The sequence below is a fragment of the Alexandromys fortis genome, unplaced genomic scaffold (genome assembly GCF_014885135.2).
Source record: "Alexandromys fortis isolate MF-2015 unplaced genomic scaffold, M_Fortis_MF-2015_v1.1 scaffold_90, whole genome shotgun sequence".
NCBI lineage: Eukaryota > Metazoa > Chordata > Mammalia > Rodentia > Cricetidae > Alexandromys > Alexandromys fortis.
In genome coordinates this window covers 3,112,427-3,130,343 of record NW_026067985.1, presented here as the reverse complement: position 1 = coordinate 3,130,343, position 17,917 = coordinate 3,112,427, and the positions used below count along the sequence as shown (strand labels likewise).

General features: G+C 48.5%; 1 protein-coding gene across 1 annotated transcript in view; it reads left to right on the top strand.

The window, feature by feature from the left end:
• The window catches only part of Ksr2 (kinase suppressor of ras 2), a 346,061-nt gene that overhangs the window by 321,064 nt on the left and 7,080 nt on the right, over window positions 1-17,917 (top strand). The window contains 3 exon segments of the mRNA XM_050158922.1: window positions 3,845-3,941; window positions 5,178-5,311; window positions 14,093-14,224. Coding sequence (XP_050014879.1) covers window positions 3,845-3,941; window positions 5,178-5,311; window positions 14,093-14,224 — 363 coding nt within the window.

Sequence of the window (17,917 nt, the reverse complement as noted above, 5' to 3'; positions counted from 1 at the left end):
AAGAGACGCCATGCTCAGCTCTCCCGGGTAGACGCGATAGCTCTGCTCTCTGAGGCACACGCGATGAAGATGGACATAGGCTAGAATCTTCCTGGTAAGCGCACCTTGGGGTGCTTACAAACATTACTAGAAATGGGCTAGTCCAGGTGCGAGAATTAGTCTGTAAGGTTTAGAGTTCATGGGCCAAGAGTTAAATGAATACAGTTTGTGTGTTGTTATTTCGGGCATGAGCTAGCCAAGCGGCTAGGGTGTTGGGGACGCAGCCCCGCCGCTTCTTATTTCAACACAAGAGAAATGAGTTCATTAGAGATCAGTGTTTGTATTCAATAACAATGTTGCAGTTTAATAATTGTTTAATAAATGCTTTTTCTTGTTTTTCTTGTTTCAGTGTTTGTGCAGAATAAACTCTGAAAGAATTTGTAAAAAAAAAAAAAAAAAAAAAAAAAAGAAACTTTTGTCTGTCTGGAGGCTCAAGGCTGAGACTAAGGGGCCAGCACAGGGCAGCTTTGGCAAGGACTCCTCGTGTTGCAGAAGGCCACCTTCACACTGTGTTCTTGCACGGACTAAATGACTTTCTGGGCGAACTTCTCTTAGGGTCCTGTCATCATCCAGTCACCTCTGTTGGCTGACACCTCTGCCTGCTATCACATGTGGGGGCAAGGACATGGGTGTGAGAACCAGACAGAGACTCTTTACAGATTGCTCCCAGTAGTAGAATTTATGAGGCTATAGTTTGAGGGTGAATGTGGATATGTGTGTCTGCTGGGCATGTATCCAGGCATTATCTGTGTACTTGGCTTTGAAGATGATCCAAATCATGGCTGCACCAGTGTCTACTCTGGTCAGGAGTGCTACTTTGTCAGCAACCCCAGAGAACATGAAAAGACAGGGAGCAGACACTGTCCATGGTGGCCAGGAAGGCATATGAACAAAGATAGGGTTTCGCATGGTCACCCGGAGCCGTAGATGCTGGCAGTCTTGGAGCCTGGTCCTCTGTGTGCACCAGGGAGAGCTCTGGTCTGGAATGAGTGTAGGTGGCCGCTCGAGAGCGAGGTGTCCAGGAAAGAGAATCCACCCACAGTCTTCCATCTCTGATCCTTAAATGTCAACAGAGCAAAATTGTCTGCTCCACCCGCCCTTCCTCCACCTCTGCTGCAGAGGCTTGGCGAACTCGCCGCTATGCGGCAAAGAGGGGGCAGCCTTGAGTCATCTTAGACTGCCTCCTGCCCCTGTGCTGGCTGGGCGACCTAGGAGGAGTGAGTCAACCTCCTGTGAGTCAGCTGCTCCTGGAACCTCGCCCTGTGCAGGTGAAGAAACAAAGATCATGGCTCTAGGCAGCATTTGGGATGGTGGATGGATGGATGGATGGATGGATGGATGGATGGATGGATGGATGGATGGTGGGTGGATGGGATGGATGGATGGATAAATGGATGGATGGATAGATGAATGGATGGACGGACGGACGGATGGATGGGATGGATGGACGGATGGACAAGCGGACGGACGGACAGATGGACACACTAGAGAGATTGGTTGGTAGGTGGGTGGGCAGGCAGAGGTGATACACAGATAAATACGTTATTCCTCCATCGACATATGTGCATGTCCACCGTTTTATTGACTGCAAGGGCCATGAGGACCTACTGTGCGCAGTGCAGGGAATGGTACCTGCATTTTTACATGCCTGAGTTCTGGTGAGGCAGGAAGGGTCACCCCCACTTTATGATGCAGAAGCTAACATATGTGTCAGGAGTACTCAGGGTTATATGGCTGCTATGTGCCGGATCGGGAGCCTCATTTCAGAGGGTCTAACTCTTGTCCCCTAATCAGTGGGGCTGCCAGACACTGAGATAGACTCTTACTGCATTCAGCCTGTATTTTAATGTACAATGTAGGTTGTACAAAAGGAGGCTCCAGGCCAGGGAGACTGAGTAACCCTTCCCAAGATATTACAGTAAGCAAGACTCAGAGCCAGGATTTGAACTGGGGTCCTCTGATACCAGCACTCTCGTTTCTACCCCAGGAACACAAGTCCAGCCTGAAACAAAGGCTGAGCAAACACCAGAGGAAGAAACATCATTCCCGGAGCACTTTAGCAATAAAGCTATAAATTAAAAGAAATGCATCCAAGCTGTTAATTTTATAGAGATGGAAAATTAATTATCATAATGACTTCCATACTTCTTTTAGGCAATGCTGCCTTCTGGGGACTGGGGATGCTCTAGTGACTACAGAATTAACTCTTTCGTTCATTCACTTCACTCATTCATTCCCTTGGGGATTCTTCGGTGTATGTCAGGAGATAGCTCGCCAGGAAGGTTGAGACGGAGGAGCAGGCAGGCTGCAGAGTGAATAGGTGTTGCGCCCCCTCCCTCCCCGCAGTGTCCTTCCCTCCCATCATTCCTCTTAAACTACCAGTCCTTGAAATAAACTCAGAGAGCCTGCAAATGGGTTGAACACCCTCCACCCAGACAGGTGCCTGATTGGTGGCTTTGTTCTCTTGACACGCCCCCCGGTGAAAAGACTGAATGGGCCTTTTGCAGGCTGCTCTGTGCACCACCGCAGCCCTGGTTTTACAGTCCCCACCTGGAGACTCCTGTCTGGGACAGATGGCAGACAGTGCCGTCTCAGTGGTGTCTGAGGTTATTGATTTGTGACAGTTCTCCTTTGAGATGCTGGATTGGAGCCAGGCACGACGGCACAGGCCTGGAGTCCCAGCAGCTAGGAGGCTGAGCGGGAGGACATGAGCAAGGCCAGCCTGAGCTATGTAGTGAGTTCCAGGATAGCCTGAGCTATGTAGTGAGAGTCTGTCTCCGGAAGGGCAAGGGACACGGAGATGTTACTCATTTGTTCCAGTGCCAGCCTTAGAAGCTTGAAGGTCTGAGTTCAACCTCCTAGAACCATGAAAAAAAAAAAAAAAAGAAGATGTATATAATTTCAGCACTAGGAAGGCAGAAAAGCATCCTGGGACTTACTAATCAGTCAGTCTAACCTACTGAGTGAGTCTCAACTTAGTGAGGTCCTACCTCAACAACAACAACGACAAAAACAAAGTGGGCGGCACCCGGGGAATGACGGCCAACGTTGTCATCTGGCCTTCATGTGCATGTGCACCTGTGCACACACATATGCAACTGCCTGCACACACATAAGATGCATGCACCGTATGCACACACACACGGGGGAGAGAGAAAGAGACCCTATGCTGAGGGACATGGTAGGCCCACTGTCTTACCCTCTGCTCTGTCACTGTGAAGCGACACCATGACCGAGGCAATTATCACAAGAGAAAGCCTTTAACTGGGGGCGCACTTGTGGTTTCAGAGGTTCAGTTACTGTCATCATGGAGGAGAGCATGCCAGCATGCAGGCACGCGCTGGAGTGACAGCTGAGGACTACATCCTGATCCATAGGCAGAGACAGGGTGGGGCGGGGCTAGGCCTGGCAGGGGCTTTTGAAACCTCAGAGCCCACTTCCAGTGAGAGACTTCCTCCTACAAGGCCACACCTCCTCATCCCTCTAAGGCTTTTGGGTGACTAAGCATTCAAATCTATGAGGGGCCATTCTCCTTGACAGCACCACAGACAGCGCTGGACCTGGCTGTATCTGCAGGTGTGTACATGGCAGGAAGTATCTGATCTTCTTAAAGAATCTACAAAGGCCTCTTTGCAGATTGTCACCCAGAACCAGCTCTGGGGTTTGATGCAAGGCCTGTAAATGTCACATGGGTGTCATGGTGACATGTCCTCTCAGCTCTTCATGACTCTGATGACTGTTGCAGGCCACCTTCCTCCCCACTGCCAGCCATTTCCCTGAGTGACCTTGTTCTTTTGCCTTGCAGCCTCTGTAAGGGTCGGACTCTCTACTCTGTGGTGAGGGATGCCAAGATTGTCCTGGATGTCAACAAAACCAGGCAGATCGCACAAGAAATTGTGAAGGTACCATGAGTTCTGGGACCCCCTACCTGGGCCTTACAGAGACCCAGCCTCCTCTGGAAGTCCTGTCACAGGATCCTAAGACCCAGGGTCTGGGTTTAGACCACTAGTCTGGACCTTAAAGACGTTAGATTTAGCCCCAAAAAAATACAAGGTGGTATGTACAATGAATCTGTCAAATGCAAGCCTGAGAAATTACTGCCTCAAACTCTGTTTTCTGGCTGGTACTGCATGGTCACGATACCTGGGTACAGGCAGTGGCCAGTGGGTACAGAAAGTCACTCAGTTCCTTGGAAAGTGTATCAGAAACTTCTGGGTCACTCTGCTAGAAGCAGATGAAAGGAGGGGAGTTGGGGCACAGCAGCCCAGTTCATGATGACAGGAATCTGAGTCAGAGATGGTTCACAGGAGATCAGGAGGCAAAAAGTGAGACAGGAAATGGCCAGGGTCAATGTTACCCCAAAGGCCTGCCCCCAGCGACCTACTTTCTCCAGTAGGCTCCACCTCTCAAGACCTTCTAATGTGGTACCACCAATTAGGTACCAAACATTCAAAATATACACTGATGCGGGACATTTAAGATTCAAATCATCACCATTAGGAACCGGTATACTCAAGTCCTGGAATTCCCTTGTCATCTTGTCTCTCCACTGCCCGGGAGACGTGGAGCTGTTGTCTTAGATGAAGACCTCCTAAGTGTCCCGACAGGTGCCTCATTGGTGGGTTGTGCTCAGGCTTCAGTTCCAATCAGAAGTGGTAGGAGTGATCCGTGGAAGTAATAAAGACACGGCAATCACTCGCCAAGGCCAAAAGATGTGAAAACCACCTCTGAATCGCTGGTAGATGTCCCTGTGTGTTCTTGATGTGGAGTCATGAAATGCCTCCTAAGTATCTCAGGTCCTTTCTACAGAGTGGTGGGCCAGGTAACAGAGAGAGCAAGGCCCCTTCATGAGGGAAAATGACTAGTGGATTCCTTTTTCTGGTGTCCCTAGCCTTGACGGTGTCCCCACTCTTTCCCCCTGGAGCACTTCCTTTATTCTTCAGGAAGCAGAGTGGTTCTGTGGAGATGGCTTTGCAGAGGTCTGTGGGTGATGGTGGCCTTGTGACTCACAGAGCCTTTGTCCCCTAAGCTCCATGGGGGGGGGGGTGCTGTACTCTGCCACTCTTGAGGATCCAAGGGAAGGCGACAAGGAAGTACTGGGTCTCCTCTAATGCGTCCCATCTCCTCATCTCTTACAGGGCATGGGCTACCTCCACGCCAAGGGCATCCTTCACAAGGACCTCAAATCAAAGAACGTTTTCTATGACAACGGTAAAGTGGTCATCACGGACTTTGGGCTCTTCAGCATCTCTGGAGTACTACAGGCTGGCAGGTAAGAGGTGACAGAGGGGACCAGAGGGATTCTTGATAAGGGACTGTCAAGGGGTAGGAGCTCATCCCAAATGTCTTGAGTGACTTATATCTGTGAGCTCGCAGGTGTTAAGATTGTGACTAGGCTGCCATGCCAGAAGGAGGTCACCAAGTCCCTCTCTATTCCCATGACCTTAGTGTCTTTCTCGCTTGTCCTGAAAGTGACACCTTTGAGTTTGTGGCACGAGATCTGACACAACCCTGACTCTCACAAGCTCTTGCCCTGGGCTTGAGGACTCTCCTCCTTGCCTATGGGGCTTCCCTAGGGAATGGGGTCAGCCAAGCCCTAAGCTCCAAGCTGTCATAGTAATTAACTTTAGCCTAGTGACCAAACACAGCTGATAGTAAGTGCCTTTAGGTCAGCCTACCTGGGCCGTGTGGGGGCCGCCCATTCTTAACTGTGACTGTGACCAAGACAAGCAGTACCTCTGAACTCGAGTTTTTGTGTTTGAAAACACCTCGCTTGGAGGGTCCTTATGAAGATAAAACGCGAGGATACAGGACAAGCATCCCGCACAGGACCCTGAGTGGCATCTGATGCGGGGCAAATAGCTGGACTGCTGTGGTGTAATTAGCACTCATTTCCATACACCTCCCCAGGATCACCCAGGGAACAATTAACCATCTTTAAGTAATTAACTCTCAGAGGCCACTCGCCCTGGAGCCAGCCGTGTTGAGTCAGCCATGCGAGAAACAGCTTGATCCCGAATAAACAGTCTGTAACTCGGAAGGTCTGCTCTCGCGGATTTTGATTTGGAGTGTGTGCCGTGTCCACACGCAGGGCACACATATCTCAAACCCCTGCATCATATAACGAATGGCCTCTCTCACGGGGAGACAGCGCTGCAGACTTCTCTCGTGTTTACGTTTCTGCATTTCTGGAGAGCCACTGATTTCTTTGAGGGACATCCTCCTGTCTTCCTGAAGGACTTTATTCCTGCTGTGAGCTACCTTTGAATTTCAGTCAGAGTGCTTGAAACTCAACAAAATATAGCATAAGCTGTTTCTGAGCAGCCTTGGTTTCTGTCTTCAGGTGTCATCTCCCCCATCCAAACTGGATGTCCCCAGTTTCTAGAGCTATCTGTGGCATTAAGATAAGTCAAGGCAAACAAATAAATAGTATAATAGACACCTGGAGAGCACTAGTCCATGAAGGAGCTGGGGGATCAAGACTGGGTAGGACTCTTTCCTTGCTCGGTCCCACAGCAGTCCCAAGGTCCCTGGCTTGCCACAGAGAATCACATTAATCTTGTTTGCCAGGACCAGGTCAGAGCAGGCTTAGGGACACAATTGGTGATGTCACTGCAAACCCAAGTATTTACATGGTTCTCATGGAGGCTGAGTAAGTATTAACTTTAACTTGATTTTGGGCTGGTCAGAAATCTCTCACTCCTGGTGACCAGCAATATTAGTGAGTTCCTCATGGTGAACAAAATACCAAACATAGACTCACAGCTTAAGGGAGGAAAGATTTAGCATGGCTCATGGATTCTTGGATTCAGCATGGCTTCTTGATTCCATGAACTTTTGCAGGCATCATGGAAGCAGGGCCCATGTAGAAGAGGAACTTCTTCACCTCATGGCTGACAGGAAGTGGATAGTGAGGGAAAAGAAGTAACCAGGGACAAGACACCCATAGAGACTCACACCACCCTGTGACTGACTTCCTCCAGCTATGCTCTGTCTAGCTGAACCTCCCGAATAGAACCACTAGCTGGGGACTGAGCCCCCAAGTGATACTTTGGGGACCACTTCACAATTAAAATGTAACACCTATCTATATCTGCTGGCTGTCCTCGCTGTGAAAGGCGAGGGCAGGAGTCTATGACTATATTCCTTACTCTGTTGTATTGCTGAGGCCCCAGCGCCAAGACAAGGAAGGAGAAGTGGGGGCTTGAATGTTCTTTCCTTCCATTCCTCCTGGAGACCCAGTGTGGACCAACCAGGAAGGAAATCAAGCCAGTTCAGAGATAAGGCGGCTTCTTGCATTGTTAGACAACGGCCTCTCCCATCTCTGCCCCATCCTGGGTGTCAGCACTTGTCTACCTAGTGTCTGTGGAGATGGTAAGGTCTTGGGAATAATGCCAACCAGGAGTAAGAAGGTGGAGACAGGAGACACCATCGAACAAGGAGTATCTGGGGCCCTGCTTAGCAGCCCGGGAGTGAAAAATGGGAGCTGAGGTCAGGGAGTCGAATTTACAGGCAGCTAGCTGTACATCCTTCTCAGGAGTGAGGCCTAAGATCCCCAGTCTGTGCCTCCATCTAGCCCACCAACACATGGCCACTGAGAGGTTCATAGGGCAGTCACCAACTGGGGTTACTATAACAAGGTAGTGGGGTGTGGGGTACTGATGCAGCGCACCAGTAATATTTTATCTAGTTCTGGGGCCATAAGATGGGGTATAGGCACACCTCTAGGGGATTGTCTTAATTAGTAATTGTTGGGGGAGGGCCCAGCCCACTGTGGGTGGGGCCATCCCTAGGCTGGTGGTCCTGGGTTCTTTAAAAAAGCAGGCTGAGCCAGCCTTGGGAGCAAGCCAGTAAGAAGCACCCTCCATGGCCTCTGCATCAGCTCCTGTCTCCAGGTTCCTGCCCTGCTTGAGTTCCTGTCCTGACTTCCTTTGATGATGAACGGTGACAGGAAGTATAAGTGAACTCTTTCCTCCCCACATTGCTTTTGGTCATGGCTTTTCATCACAGCCATAGTAAACCTGACCAGGACAGAAATTGGTGCCATTTTCTGAGGAATGTGAAGTAGGGTCCCACCCTGAGGTGACCACAGGACTTGGCTCCATTACATGTCCTAGTGCTCCTTTTCTCCTCAGACTGTCCACTTTGTAGTTCTCCCTGTCCAGCTTGCTCCTTTTCATTGTAGAGCTGCTAGATATCTCAAAGCCATTAATCCAAAACTCTTCTATGTCCTTTATTTATGGCTAGAAACCAAATATGAGTGAGTACATCCCATGTTCCTCTTTTTGGGTCTGGCTTACCTCACTCAGGATAGTGTTTTCTATTTCCATCCATTTGCCTGCAAACTTCAAGAAGTCCTTGTTTTTTACTGCTGAGTAGTACTCTAATATGTATATATTCCATACTTTCTTCATCCATTCTTCATTTGAAGGGCATCTAGGTTGTTTCCAGGTTCTGGCTATTACAAACAATGCTGCTATGAACATAGTAGAGCATATACTTTTGTTGTATGATAAGGCCTCTCTTGGGTATATGCCCCCCCCAAAAAAAACTCTTCGATTTAGCCCAGGCAGATTTTTAGGAGAAGGACTAAAAGTGACCACATGCCTTGCCAGACTGTTGCAATGATAGTCTCCAGTCCAGTGGCTGGTATCCTTCCCCTCCGGAACTGGTTGAGCTGGGCTCCCACAGGTCAGACCGCCCTCAGCACTGCCTTCCATGCTCCTACTAGGATGGCTCATTAGCCCCGCTTAGTTCCAAAGTCCTCCATGTTCCCCCCATACACAGTATGGTCAGGCCTGGCAGCAATCCCACAGTCCTTGTCTGTCCGAGTCGCTGTTCTACTGCTGTGATCAAGGTGACTCTTACAAAAGAAAGCGTTTGGTTGAGGGCTTGCTTACAGTTTCATAGGCTTAGTCTTTTATCACCACGGCAGGGAGCATGGTGCTACACGTGGCATTGCAGAAGTAGCTGAGCGACATCCTGATCTACAGCTGCCTGCAGCAAGACACTGAGCCTGGTGTGAGCTTTTGAAACCTCAAAGTCCACCCCCAGTGACACACTTTCTCTAACAAGGCCACACCTCCTAATCCTGCTAGTCCTTTAAATAGTTCCACTCCCTAGTGACTGACATTCAGATATATGAGTCTGTGGAGGCCATTCTTATTCAAACCACCAATTTCTAAGTACAACGGTCCCGTTGCTTAGGGCTGTGGATTTAGGCCTTGTTTCATCTTAATTATCTCTCTAAAACCCCCATCTTTATCATACATATATATATTTATTATATATGTATATATACTATTTTATTATATGTGTAAAACTGTCATACAGTAGAGTGTGTGTGTGCATGTGTGTGTATGTCTATCTATGTATATCTATCTATATATGTAAGATGGCCAAGCCTAATGGCCTGAGGTTAGCCCCTGGGATCCACGTGATAGAAAAAGAGAACCAACTGCCACAAGATGCTGTCTGACCTACACATACACTCCCACAAATAAATTAATAAATGTAATCTCAAAAGTTTAAAAATTAGCACATAAGACAGAATAAATTACTGGTGTATCTCCATTGCACCAAACGATGGTTTTTGTATGGTATTTACTCACCTTTGTATCGGGAGCTTTGCCCAGTTAGCTGCCTCCCCACTTCTTTTGGTGTCTCCCTTCTTTCTGGCCCATTCTCTCTCCCCAATAGTCCCTCCTGCTTCTATGTCGTATAAACTAAATCCTGAGCCCACAAGTCCTGCCTTTAGTGACGGTGACATTGAGAGTCCAGATTTTAGCCCGAGAGTCTGGGGGACAATCCTAGTCCATAACACTGCAAGATAGATGATAGGGACTGAGCTCACTGAGCATGTGCCTGACCCTGTAGAGCGGGTGGAGCTGTGGTAACGGGCCTGCATACAGGGAAGTAACATCCTTGAAATAACAGTCCCAGGATGTCAGACCCCCCAAGGCTGCTGTTTCCCAGAACACGCCACTGGACCGGAAGCGAAGAGGTAGCCGTGGAGATCCCCACAAACAGCTGCTCTGCCACCCTCACGACAAAGTGTCGTTTAAGATGCCAGCCCTACCGTGCCAGCCCCCACAACCTGTTATTAATCATAATAATAACCATAATGAGGATGATTCGGACTCGTCATTGGTGGGCCCGCTGCCATGGGAACGGGACACCCTGGGGTGTATGCACCAGGGCCGACTCCTAACCCTCTCCTAGGCAGGTGCCTACCCCAGCCCCGGGCTAACGGCACTTGTGTGTCTGACACACCCTCCCCTGTCCCAGTGGTTCCCAGCTTGTCGGCCCCTGTGAGGAGTGGCCATGTCTGGGAAAGGTTGGCTAACCCCCACTAAGTTCCTCATTGCGCAGTAGACTTCCCTATTTTGGCTTCAGTCCTCCAGATGAACAGATATGCATGTGGGATATAGTGTCAAGTAATTCCTAGCCAGTAGTCATATGGCCCTGGCAGTAGACATAGCCCTAAACTGGACACTTTCATGTTGCTGTAGCCATCTGAGGTACAAATGAACGTGCCCTTTTGGCAGGTGGAAAAATAGAGACCAGAGTGTGCCTGAGACCTCCCAGCTAACAAGCAGCAAGTGAGTCTTTACGTCCTTAAATGTCAGCGGGTGTTCTTGATCCCAAGGAGAAAGATGCCATCAACTCTGCCAACCTCAGGGTTTGCTAAAGTGTCTGGGCCCCATGTATCAGTAAAGGGCATAAACTACCACATTGTTTATTCCCAGTAGAGGAGACGTTCTCGACCCCGGAATCCGGGCCGTTCTCTTCTCTAATGTGTATTAAATGAAGAACTTTTCCTTCTCATGGGTATGGAGGCATTCCTCCTGGCTACAGCTAGGGTTGTGTGTGTGTGTGTGTGCGCGCGCGCGTGCGTGTGTGTCTGTGTGCATGTACATGTGTGTGTGCATGCGTGTGTTCCCAGCAACTGCTGTGTAGAGGCCAGGGATGCCACAAAACATGGTACAAACACAGAATAGCCCCACCTGACAGTAACACCCACAGTAACATAACACCGAGGATGGAAAGCCCCAAGTTAAAATAGATTTCACGGTGGCCACTGACTGTGTCTGGCTCCTGGTGTAGAAATCTAGGCAGTGGACAGATGGCCCCAATGTTGGATGGAGAGGCACCCCAGGAGAGCCCCACACACACACACACACACAGAGTGAGGAGGGCGGAAGCTCAGTGATCCCCTACCTCAGCCTCCTCCCTTCAGCCCCTGTCTAGGGATCTCTCAATACCTGTGTTTATCCAGATGGATGGTGTGTACCCTCTGGAAAATAAGAATGCCTTGGAGAACTGCAGGTCTAGGGTTTCTCTAGCTTCCTTCACCTACATAGGAAATGCATCAGCAGTGGAACCCTGAACCCCCAAACTCCTGCCACCTCATTAGGAGTTCTTTCCTTTAGGCCCAGGGTTTCTGAGCGTGTGTAAGCTGTGAGTGGATTTTAAGGAGAGAACGGACAAGCACTCTCTGTCTTCATTTTAATGTGCATTGGAAAAATACTAGTTTCTATTTATAACTGCTAAAAGTCACTTATTAAAATATATTTAAGTTTCTTTTTTTAAAAAATTGGTTTTAGTAAATCATTATCTAGATCTGGGCCACTGGCCAGGCAGATGTGTCTATGCAGATTTAACTTTAGTTAAAGTGGAATCAGGGTCTGTGAGATGGCTCAGTGGGTACATGCACTTGCTACCAAGCCTCACGACCTGAGTTTGATCCCTGTGGCCATCACGCTAGAGGAGATAATGACTCCCGAAAGTCATCCTCTGACCAACAACCACATTAGTTCTGTGGTGTGTGTGTGTGTGTGTGTGTGTGTGTGTGTGTGTGTGTGTGTGGAGAGAGAGAGAGAGAGAGAGAGAGAGAGAGAGACAGACAGACACTAGATATAGTTAAAAAAATCAAAGTGGAATTAAATTTAGAGTTCAGTCCTTGGGGCTGGTGAGATGGGTCAGCAAATAAATGTGGCCTGAAGACCCAAGTTCAATCCGTAGGATGTGGAAGAAGGAAACCAGTTTCTGCAGATTGTCCTCTGTCTTCTAGGCATATCTCAAGAGCACACAAACTCTCCATGTGTGTGTCTGTCTGTCTCTGTGTCTCTGTCTATCTATCTATCTATCTATCTATCATCTATCTATCTATCTATCTATCTATCTATCTATCTATCTATCTATCTATCTATCCATCCATCCTTTGGTCGTAGTGTCCACCTTTAAAGAGTGAGACAGTCACAGAAATTGGTGGCTGGCACATTTGAGAGACAAGATAGAAAAACGCCATCCCTGAAGATGTTCAGACATGGGGGAAGTCATGATGGGGAGGGTCTGACTGAGTGCCCTAGAAGGACCAGTGCACACACCTCCTAGAGCTGGGAAGCCCACCTGGAAGAGCTGTAGGATGCAGCCAGCCCAGTTCCCCCAGACAGTAAGCCTCCTGCTGTCATCTTGAAGTACCTGTCTCTTACTCATGCTCCCTGGCTAACAGCCCCTTCTCCTACTCTTTGCTATGCCAGACTTTGTTGACTCCCAACAGGGAGCCTTACCCTCTCTGAAGAGTGGTTGGGGCAGGGAGGAAAGTTGGAGGGAGCAGGAGGAGGGGAGGGAGTGGGAACTGGGATTGGTTTATAAAATGAGAAAAGATTTTTTTAAAAAAAATTTAAAATACAAAAGAAAGAAAGAAAGAAAGAAAGAAAGAAAGAAAGAAAGAAAGAAAGAAAGAAAGAAAGAAAGAAAGGAAGGAAGGAAGGAAGGAAGGAAGAAAAAACTTTGTGCAAGGGCCACTTAGTCATCTGTCCCCAGTGGAAGACTCTGATCTGCTGCAAGGTGTTGGAGCAACCTTGCTTTCCTCCTCCTCTGGCCTTTACCCTGGGAACAGTGGCAGATATACATAAGGACAGTGACAGCATTTACCCACAGATACTCAGTGCACTCTTGTTTCTAATGGGGGAAAGGACAGAGCCCGCCTACCAGAACCCGTGTTCAAACACAGGGTACATGTTGCCTTCCTATGCACTTCCATATCTTGGTTTCTAGAACCCTCCTTGAGGTCACCTCCATGGGTTCTGACCTAGCTTTCCCTCTGGCTAGGATATTCCTTTTGTTCCCATGGTGGGGTTCTCTGCCACATAAAGCTTGTCTCAGATGTGTCCTCAGCCTGGACCTGTGCCTCTGTTGTGATTTTTTGTGTGATGTTTGCCACTGTGTGGCCTTTTTCCTGTTTGCATCATCCTCGTTGGCTTTTTTCCTGTCAGTCTTGTTCACCATTGCAGATCTACTAGAATGGACTATTTGGGGGACTTGAGGCATTAAACTTTGAGGTCTTGCATAGTTCCTGACTTAGGGTTTCTTTTGCTGCAATCAAACACCATGACCAAAGAGCAAGTTGGGGAGGAAAGGGTTTATTTGGCTTACACTTCCTAATCACTGTTTATCACTGAATGAAGTCAGGGCAGGAACTCAAGCAGGGCAGGAGCCTGGAGGCAGGAGCTGATGCAGAGGCCATGGAGGGGTGCTGCTTACTGACTTGCTCCTTATGGCTTGCTCAGCCTGCTTTCTTATAGTACCTAGGACCAGCAGCTTAAGGATGGCACCACCCACCATGGCCTGGGCCCTCCCCATTGATGACTAAATGAGAAAATGCCCTACAGCTGAATGCTGAATCTCATGGAGGCATTTTCTCGACTGAGGCTCCTTCCTCTCTGATGGCTCTAGCCTGTGTCAAGTTGACACACAAACCACCCAGCACAGCTCCTCTAGAGGCAACCTTAGACTGCAGAGTACAACGTGTAGGAACAAGAATGGACAGTATCCAGCGAGGATAAGCAAGAGGGCCCAGAGACTGTGGACCCGAGGGTGGCTTGGGCTGGTTTCCATCATTCCTTTCCCTGCACCTCGGTCTGGCTCTCAGCCTCATATAGAGGGCCAGGGAATGCCCAGGGAGGAGGGTAGGAAGCTGGTAGAGGTGTTTCGGGGACCTGGGGTCACTGCTACAAAACAAAGCTCTCGGGGCTTTGCCTCTCTGCAGGCGAGAAGATAAACTGCGCATCCAGAATGGCTGGCTGTGTCACCTGGCTCCAGAGATCATCCGCCAGCTGTCCCCTGACACAGAAGAGGACAAGCTCCCCTTCTCCAAGCACTCAGATGTCTTTGCGCTTGGGTAAGTGGGCCGAGCCACTACCTAGTATCACCTTTGGAAGAGTCGGGGCACAAATGTTGGTAAGAGCAAGGTGGTGGGATTTATGGATGAATTTGGGGGACCTGGGGATGTAGTAGAAAGAATGACTGTTGCACACTCGTACGCCTGGTTTCAGTTATGGGACCATGACAAGTTTCCCTACTCATTCATTGTTCTTTCATTCCTTCATTTGTTCATTGTATACCAACTCATTGTTGCAGTGTTCATTGTGTATCGCGTGCCCGTGAGCCACTTCCAAGGTGGCTGCCCATGATCATTCCACTGTGGAAAGCCGTCCACCCTGCTACGGGGAGGCGCTTCAGTGAGCTCCCAGCAGGAAGTGGTCTCCTCTGCTCTGTGGAGGCTGCTCTGGTGAGCTCCCAGCATGGCAGCTAAGAGCCTTGGTGCAGAGCTGAGTCAGAGTGTTAGACAGCATCGCTCCCGCCATGTTGTTGTTTTTTTTAAGTTTTCTTTTTGAATGATGTATTTACATGTAACAAGATACTTTGACAGGTGTGTACTTTACATAATGATGGAAACCTGGGCAATGCACACCTCTGTCGCCTTACAACTTTCGTTGAGTTCAGAAGGGTTCACAAGTATCCTGAGTAGGAGTGGCTACAGTTCCATGGAATGTGCAGTCTCCTTCTGACGTATGCGCCCTGTAGGCAAGCCGCTAAGTGTAGGTGGCCCTCGAGGACAGGAGATAGAATCTCTGCCGTTTTCAGGAAGGAAGGAGCTTCAGAACTGTTTTGACTGCTGCTTTTCCAGCTCCTGGGACTGAGACCCAAAGACTTGTGTGTGCCAGGCTAGTGCTAAGATTCTGAGCTGCCCTCCTGCCTTGGCCTCTTTGCTCACTCTACTCTGCCTTGTGGAGAGATGCTGCACTGGGGATGAAGGCAGGACTCTGGGGGTAAAAGAGAATGCGGGTACCAGCCTGTGAGGCGAGGGAGAGCCTCCAGCAGGAAGTGACCGGAAGCTGGAGTCGGAGATTAGATACAGGGAGACTCCAGAGGGAAGGTATGTCATTCATCTACAATGGAGGACTAAGTAGCCATGCGGAAGGTACTGATGGATAAAGATTCAGGTTGGGAATAGGGCTTGGGTTAGACACAAAGGAAGAAAGCAGTGTCCAGCCTTCGTGGACTTAATGGTGACATGAAGGAGTTTTATCTTCAAGGCACTAGGGAGCCATGGGTGGTTATAAAATAGGTTAGTGGGGTGACTGTCACAGGAGCCCCAGTTCAACCAGGTCACCCTGGCTGCTCTGCAGATAATGAATGGAGAAAGGCTTGGTGAAGGCTGGGTTTCCATGAATCAGAAGCTGTGGGTACAAGCTCAAAATAAAGAGATCTTTACAGGGTATAAATGCTGGGGCTTAGTGAAGGGGTCCCAAGAGAGCTGCCATCGGCATGTAGAAGGACAGTGGTATTCTCCATGGTAGTGACCTTGGAAGCAAGGTGTGGCTGGGTTATACAAAAAGGTTGGGTATGTTAAAAAAAAAATTGAGCAGCTTTGGAGATAATTAACAGAGTTGGGCAAATCCACATCTGGAGTTGGAAAAGGAGGCATTTGTGAGGCAAGAAGTAGCACCTGCAGCCATAGGGAAGAATGAGAAGCCCTCAGAAGCATAGGAGGATGGAAAGAGACCAAGACTTAGATTCAGGACGCCAGGCAGAGCGCTCAGAAGGTCCAACCAGGAGATGGGAATAATATACAGTATGGTGTGCCTATAACCAGCATGCAGGAGACTGTGGCAGGAAAACCACTTTGTTTGTAGGCTAGCCTGAGCTACAGATTAATAAATAATAATAATAATAATAATAATAATAATAATAATAATAAGAAGAAGAAGAAGAAGAAGAAGAAGAAGAAGAAGAAGAAGAAGAAGAAGGGTCTAGGGAGGTGGTTCAGTCAGTCAGTGTTTGTTATGCAATCATGAGAACTTGAGTTTGTAACCCCATTGACTATGTAAAGAACTGGGTGGCTGGGTGCTGGGAAGGCAGACATAGGTGGGTCCCTAGAGCTTGATGGTGAATTAGTGATTCCAGGCCCAGTGAGAGACCCTGACTCAAAATACTAAGGTGGCGAGAAATTGAGGCAAGAGATCCAGCAAGCTCTCTGATCTCCATACATTTGAACATACTTGCGCATGTATATTTAGGTGGAGTTTACATACACTCAAGAGCACATGTAACACATGCATATGCACACATCACCACCACTAGATGAGAAAAGGCAGCCAGGAAATAGCTGTCCCCATCCCATAAATAGCCATGAAGATCCGTGGCTGATTTATGGGATGGATTCGAAGAGTGGAGAGACACTAACCAAGGAAGCTGCAAGGTTGTAGATTTGTGCAATTAGACCTGTCATCCCTGAGGCGCATTAGAGAGGCAGTCAGCCTCCCGTAGAAAAGCACCCCACTGTGCCCTCGCTGTGGGCCCCCGACTGTGCATTTTCAGAAGATCTCAATCCTCAGAGCCCATCATTTGAGCCCCTTGAGAAGCCATCACTTGGTCTAACTAGTTAATTCCCAAATCTTTATCTAGTTAGATATCATTATCTGGAACCAAATTACAGTAATTAAGTTGGTTTATTTTTATCGTGAATTTAACGAGAGAAAAAAATGTAATTAACAAAATGTACTAGAGTAAGTAATTGGTTTCTCGCCACAATTTTCATCTGTAACTTTCTTTTTTTTACTCCTCAAAGTGAGTCCTCCTCTTAAAAGTTGTGTTAGGAAGGAGGTTTTAATGAGCCTTTTATTGGTGACACTGTTGGATCGCGATGGACCCAGTGCTCTCGGACTCACGCCAATTAGAAGCATCCCGTTGCCAGGGAACCTCATGTTCAGGAATGAGTTAGAGCATAAAGACGCTGGTGGAAATGTACTGAAGGCTGTGTTGAGCTTTTGTTGTGTGTGGTAGCGTACTGTCTTCCCAAACACCTTCTCAGGCGGGGGTGGGACATGCTGGCCTGGATCGATGATGGTTGTGACAAGCTGTGCTGCAACTGGTGGCAGAGCCGGGGTCCAGACCAGGGCCACCCTAATTCTGTGCTGTTCAGGGCAACACAGCAGTCCACAGACCTGGAAGTGAACCACACTCAAAGGCTAGCTTCTCTCTGTTGCAGATTAAGCTTAATAAAACCTCTGCAAGAACAGGGGAGGCGGCTCAGTCCTAAGGGTGTAGCATGCAAATGTGGGGGCCTGAATAAAAAGCTGGGTATGGTAGTGCATGCCTGTGATCCCAGCACTGGAAAAGAAGAGACAGGTGGGTCCCTGGAGCTCAATAGCCAGTCTAGATGAACTGATGAGTTCCAGGCCAGTGAAAGACCTTGTCTTACAAAACAAGCTGGGTGGTGGTACACACCCTTAATCCCAGCACTCGGGAGCTATAAGTAAGCAGATTTCTGTGAATTCAAAGCCAGTCTGGTCTGCATAGTAAGTTCGAGACCAGCCAGAGCTACATAGAGAGACCTTGTCTCAAGCAAACGAAGTGAGCATACCTAAGAAATGCCACCTGAGGTTGACCTCTGGCATCCACATGCATGTGCACGTAGGCACATAAGCACAGACACACATACACATGTGCTCACATGAACACATGTGCACAAGAAAGAGAGTAAAAAACAATCAGTGCACTGAAATCATTTCTTGGGCTCTGGATGAAG